This window comes from Pinus tabuliformis, chromosome 2_2 (assembly GCF_031772625.1).
Source record: "Pinus tabuliformis cultivar Carrire ecotype Pingquan chromosome 2_2, CPIR1, whole genome shotgun sequence".
NCBI lineage: Eukaryota > Viridiplantae > Streptophyta > Pinopsida > Pinales > Pinaceae > Pinus > Pinus tabuliformis.
In genome coordinates this window covers 1,035,300,250-1,035,306,397 of record NC_142300.1, presented here as the reverse complement: position 1 = coordinate 1,035,306,397, position 6,148 = coordinate 1,035,300,250, and the positions used below count along the sequence as shown (strand labels likewise).

Sequence of the window (6,148 nt, the reverse complement as noted above, 5' to 3'; positions counted from 1 at the left end):
GTTGACTAAAATATCTGGCAGACTGGCACTGTTATAATAGATCATATGATATGGTCGCTCTTTAATTATATCTTATCATACCCTGCATTTGATGTATATTAATTATTTTATATTTAAAAAGATGTGATATTTTTTAAATTGTTATATATAAAAATGTTCTTTTTATATATATTAATGTTCTTTTTTAATATCAAAGGATAAATGGAACTAAGCACTATACGCTGTACAGTATTAATAACAAACATATTAATCGACTATTTTAACCTAAGATTGCGGTTCATCATTGTAGTGTACCGCGCCAGGGACCGCGTTGGGATCCTGGAGAATCCCCGCCCGGTTACCAATTCCGCTCATTAAAGAAAAAAACCGTCCTAAAATGTATTATAATCTAACCGCAAAGCAGAAGCAATGTTACGATAGGAGAGAAATATTATTGACAAAGCTCTGATCTGATACAATGCTCTGCTGAATCACATAGAACCCAGAAAATCGTGGATCCTCGTTTTTGGGAAAACATAAAAAAACAAATCTAGGCGGAGCGACGTGCAGAATCTTCTGTATTGCGTGGCTCAATCGACAATATACGTGAACATCGGTCTGATTATTGTCGCTCCATTTCACCTGCGCGCCATCCACGATCACTGTGAACATACTATATCGAAGAAAGCCAACGCAAATGAATCTTTCAATTGAATGAAATATTGGAGTGAAGGGTTGACGTGGCATGCAATATACCTTCCTAATTGAGAGGTGGGCATGTGAATCCAGGTGGAGGGGTCAGGCCGCATTGAACAAAAAGCTCCAGAGCCAGTGGTAGGATGATGTTGAGGTTAAGTAGTTTAAGGCGGATAGTTGTACATAAGCACAGCGCTGCCTCCAACTCCAAAACACCTGCCAACACTGGACAGCACTGGTTGACAGCAGGGTCTCCAATGCCTACGTGGACCAAACCCCCCAACAAATCAACGCAGGCTCCTAGCTTCAGTGCATCTAAAGGACATGACGAACTTGGTCCGCCCGATCCGCCGCCTGCTGGGCTACTTCCGCCGCTTGGGACGCTAGGAGTTCCTCCGCCAGGAGGACAGTCATAGCTACCGCATCCCATGACAAGAGCAGGCATGGTGGTTGCTGCAGCAATCAGAACTATAAAAAGCAATGCTACACCCTTTGCCATCTTCAATCAAATACGATGCTCTTCCTTCCACTCTTTGAATTGAAGAGAAGAGAAGGAAACCACTGAAAGTCAAAAGGAGGGAGTTGCATATTTGAGCTCGCAGATGATGGATTTTATAGCAACTGTGTTACTTTCACACCACCATTTTTTTAATTCAATATTTAGATTATTTTAATAAAGTCCAGCGAGGAGATGTGATTTCCGCTCAGGGCGCCGTATGGGGTGCTTGACCTTTAGCAATAATGATGATATAATAATGCAAAACTACTGACTTCCATGTGAACATAAAACTGATCCGTGAGCAACAACTTGGAGGTGAGTGAGTGAGTGAGTGAGGAGGAAACTTGGGTGTTTCAGTAAGATCTTCCCATCTTAAGGAAGGCGCTTTGACTCTGAGAAAACGAAGAAAATAAGAGGCTTTCACGTGATAAGTACAGGGTGGAAATTGTACATGATTCCATATCCACATCAGAATACGAATTATAATGGGTTAGAAACTTCAAAGTCTCATGCAGTACGAAAGGTTTCTAAACAACTTCAGAAATAAATATAATAAAATAAACATGAGTATTTCAGTGTTTCAGCGATAATCATATTAACTTTAAAAATGATGAGCTAATAATATGCACGGTTTCGCTTCGAGGAAAGGGGCAAATTCATTATTGGTTACAGTTGTATACTTAAAATAAAATACGCGATTATTGTTCGGAAGCTCTAATAATATTATTGAACTTCGTTTTATATATATATTATTTTCTTAAGAATTATTTTTAAATGATCTATATTATATATAGAATGATGATATTGAAATATTTTATTTAGTTATGTATATTGAAATAGGCACCTAAAGAGGAAACAGATAGTCGAAGAAGGAGATTTTCGGAGTGGAGTTACCAGGGTTTCGGCGGGCTGCGGGATTCTTCATCCATGGATGGAGGCAGAGGAGGTAGCTCTTCTCCCTCCTATAAGGAAGTTGTGGCAAACAAGGGCAAGAAGCCCAAGTCAGAAAAATTGTGGAAGATGAAAGGAGTAACATGTAAAATGAAGAGGAGGTCAAAATAAGGGAGAACAACAACACTAAAGACAAGGAGGAAGTGGACAAAAAACAGGAAACAAAAGAGAAAAAACAAAAGGGGCCTTGTAAACCCAAAGTTGAAATAACACCGAGAGTGATTTTAAATGTTCTTGCGCTGCAAGCGCCAGGAAGCACATGCAAACCTACACAATCATTTGCAAATTCATGGCACTCTGGCCAACAGAAAAAGCTTTACAAACATGGATCAAGTATCACTGGAAACCCAAAGGGAGCATTTATCTACACCTTGGGTCAAAGGGTTTCTTTACAGTGGTGTTCACCAACATCAAAGATAAAGACAGAGTGTTTGAAGGAGGGCCCTACTTCTACGCAGCAACAGGTCTCTATATGAGGCCATGGAAGTTGAACTTTGTCCCGGAACGTGAAACTTTCACATCGGTCCTGGTCTGGGTAAGACTCTATTCCCTACCTCTTGATTATTGGCAACCTGAATCGTTAGCTACCATAGGCAATAAGTTAGGTAGGTTTATCAAAGCTTCAGAAGCTACTAGAAGAGGAAAATATACTTCCTTTGCCAGGATATGTGTGGAGATGGATCTATCAGGAGCTCTTCCAGATGAGGTGATACTGGAAGTTTTTGATGAAGAATGGATTCAATTGGTGGACTATGAGCATATTCCGTTCAGATGTCATAGATGTCATGAACATGGGCATCTTCTCAGAGACTGCCCTCTTGGCAAAACGAAGAATAATAGCAAAACTAATACAATGAAAGACCCGGACAGCTTTCACAAGGTGGTCCATAAAGGAAAAGGCGGAAAAAGAGGGCAAAAGTTGTAGCAAAAGGACGGACATCAAGGTAGGCAGAACCAGTTCCAAGTTCTAGTAGAGGACGAAGAAAGAACAACAGAAAATCAAGCAAATGAAGGGAGTATGGGTGAGAAGGAGAAGGAAGGAAACCATGAACAAACATAGGAAAATGATAAACAGAAAGGAATAATGATGAGTGATACAGAACCAGAGATGGACCAAGAAATGACCCAAAGTGAAATGGATCTGGAAGAGACTGAACTGCAGGAGATTCTAGAAAGAGAAAACCTAGATCTGGAAGGGTTCTTAATTCAAGGAACATCTGTTGGGGTTGAATCATTACCCCAGGAAGAGCTCAATAGAATACAACAGCTGTATTTATGGAAAACTCAGGAAAAGGGTCCGGAGAAGGAAAAAAACAGGAACAGGCTGAGTAGCGAAGGAGTGAAGACGATAAAATCTACTCCAGGATTAGCACCCAGAAACCCAAGAAAAAAGAGAGGCAGAAAAAGGCAGAATGAGCTATTGATGGAATGTGGAAAGCTCATGATAGATTCAGGTAAGATGAAAGATCTTACCAGCTACTCCTTCACAAATATTTAATGATGAAGTTCATTTCTTGGAATATTAGAGGTCTAGGCAGTAAAAGAAAGCAAAGATTACTAAACAATAGAATGAAACAGGCTGCTCCAGATATAATTTTTATCCAGGAAACGAAATGTTCCATTCAAAAGTTAAGACAACTTCATAGCAAGTGGCTCAATAAATATGAATATCTAGAAGTTAAAGCAGAGAATACAGCAGGAGGTATTCTCACACTCTGGAACCCCCAAATAATTGATTTAATTGATGCTGAAGCTGCAAGGAATTATTTATCAGTAGTGATTCAGCCTGTTGGGGATAGGAGTACCTATCTAGTCACGAATGTGTATGGCCCTAAAAGAATAGAAGACAAACTCAAGTTCACAGAATCCCTAGTGTATCTCAGGGAAAGACATGTCGGGATACCCTGGATCATGGGAGGGGATTTTAATATGATAAAATCACTTTCTGAAAAAAGGTGGAACCAAAGAACTTAGTAAGGACTCCTTAGCTTTTCAGATCTTTTCAGAAAACATGAAACTAGTGGATGTTGAAACAAGTAATGGCCTCTTCACCTAGAACAACAATAGAGGATGAGAGTCTTAGGTAGCATCCAAATTGGATAGATTCATTATCTTGGAGGATCTTATGCTTTTAGATAAGGAAATAACAACTAGTGTTCTTCCAGTGGGAGGCTCAAATCACTGGCCAATTCAAATGGAGATTCAGGGTATAGGCACCCCCCGGAATAGACCTTTCAGATTTGAGAATATTTGGTTCTCACACCCAGATTTCATTAGTAATATTGAAAAATGGTGGGTAGAAGATCTACAGATTTAGGGAACTAGAATGTTTATGCTTCATAAAATATTAAAGCACATAAAATTAATGCTCAAAGATTGGAATAAGAAGAAGTTTGGAAATATTTTTGTAGAAAAGAAATTGGTGGAAATTAAAATGCAAGCACTCAACCAAACTATGATCTCGGAAGGTTTTGATAAAGACAAAAAGGATCTAGTGGAGAGATATCATCAAGAGTGGGAAAACTAGTGTAAACGAGAGGAAATTTTTTGGAGACAAAAATCTAGAGTCCAATGGCTAAAAGAAGGGGAGCGTAACACTAGATTTTTTCACAGATCCACCATGGCGAATAGAGCACACAACAGAATATCTTCCATAAAAAAGGAGGACAGGAAACTTCTTCAATCCCATGAAGAGATAGAGGCAGTGTTGGTTCAACACTTCTGTGCAATAGCCTAGGAAAATAATCCAAAAAGAGAACATTACATCATAGATGTAATTAAGCATATACCTAAGCTGGTGACTAGAGAGGACAATTTCAATCTCAACAGACCAGTGACGGAAGAAGAGGTCAGTGAGGTTCTCAAAGACATGCAGAATGGCAAAGCACCAGGCCTGGATGGCTTCAATGTAGATTTCTTTAAAGCTTGTTGGAATATTGTAAAAGAGGATATTTTGAATGTTGTGGAAGACTCCAGGATGAACAAAACCATCTTGCGAGCACTCAACACCTCCTTCATCTCCCTGATCCCTAAACAGGAAAATGCACAGACACCAGATAGGTATAGACCCATAGCACTTTGCAATGTGGTCTACAAAATTATATCCAAGGTAGTGGCCAACAGACTCAAACCTCTGCTTCCTTCTCTGATTTCGGGGGAGCAATCAGGTTATGTTGAAGGCAGACAAATTCTGGATAACATTATTCAAGCACATGAAGTGGTTCACTCATTAACCAGCACAAGGAAAACTGGTATGATCTTGCAACTGGACATAGCAAAAGCTTATGACAAAGTGAACTGGACCTATATCAGGAATATGCTAAAGGCTTTTGGTTTTGATCACATCTGGGTAGGATGGGTCATGGCCTTGGTCACCTCTTCTAGCTTTTCAATATTGGTTAGTGGCTCTCCTTCTAGGGTTTTTATTCCTTCCAGAGGGCTGAGGCAGGGGGATCCGCTTTCTCCCTTTCTCTTCATTCTCATGATGGAAGGTCTTGGCTGGTCTATCAAGCATGCCAGAGTTATGGGAAAAATTCAAGGTCTCACTCTGAAGGAGAATGGTCAGGCTTTGACACATCAACAATTTGTAGATGACACCATGTTACAAGGTATCCCCACTGTCAAAGAGGATTGAGCGTTCAAACAAATTCTGAATGACTTTGCCATGGCCTCAGGTATGGAAGTCAACCTCTCTAAATCCAAAATATTTTTCTTTAACACCAATATTTCTATTCAGAGAAATATCTCCAGAATTTTAGGCTTTCAGAGGGATTCCCTCCCTTCAAAGTACTTAGGTGTTCCTCTAACTGCGAAACCCTTGCACAAGAGCATTTGGGAACCCTTGATCACCAAAATGCAGGACAAAGTCAGAAAATGGACGAGCAAATCTTTAAATCTGGCTAGCAGACTAGTGCTGACAAAGGCTATGCTCCAATCAATTCCAATTTTCATGCTTTCAGCATTACCTGCCCCCATAGGAGTCCTGCAGTAATTCAGAAACATCCAAAGAGACTTTCTTTTGGG

The 6,148-nt window shown here is 39.9% G+C and overlaps 1 protein-coding gene across 1 annotated transcript; it reads right to left on the bottom strand.

Annotated features, from left to right (window-relative positions):
* Positions 1-739: 739 nt before the first annotated feature.
* LOC149196898 (36.4 kDa proline-rich protein-like) lies at positions 740-1,231 on the bottom strand. The gene has a single exon (XM_089408486.1). The coding sequence runs from the start codon at positions 1,172-1,174 to the stop codon at positions 740-742; it is 435 nt and encodes a 144-aa protein (XP_089264612.1). The 5' UTR covers positions 1,175-1,231.
* Positions 1,232-6,148: the final 4,917 nt, after the last annotated feature.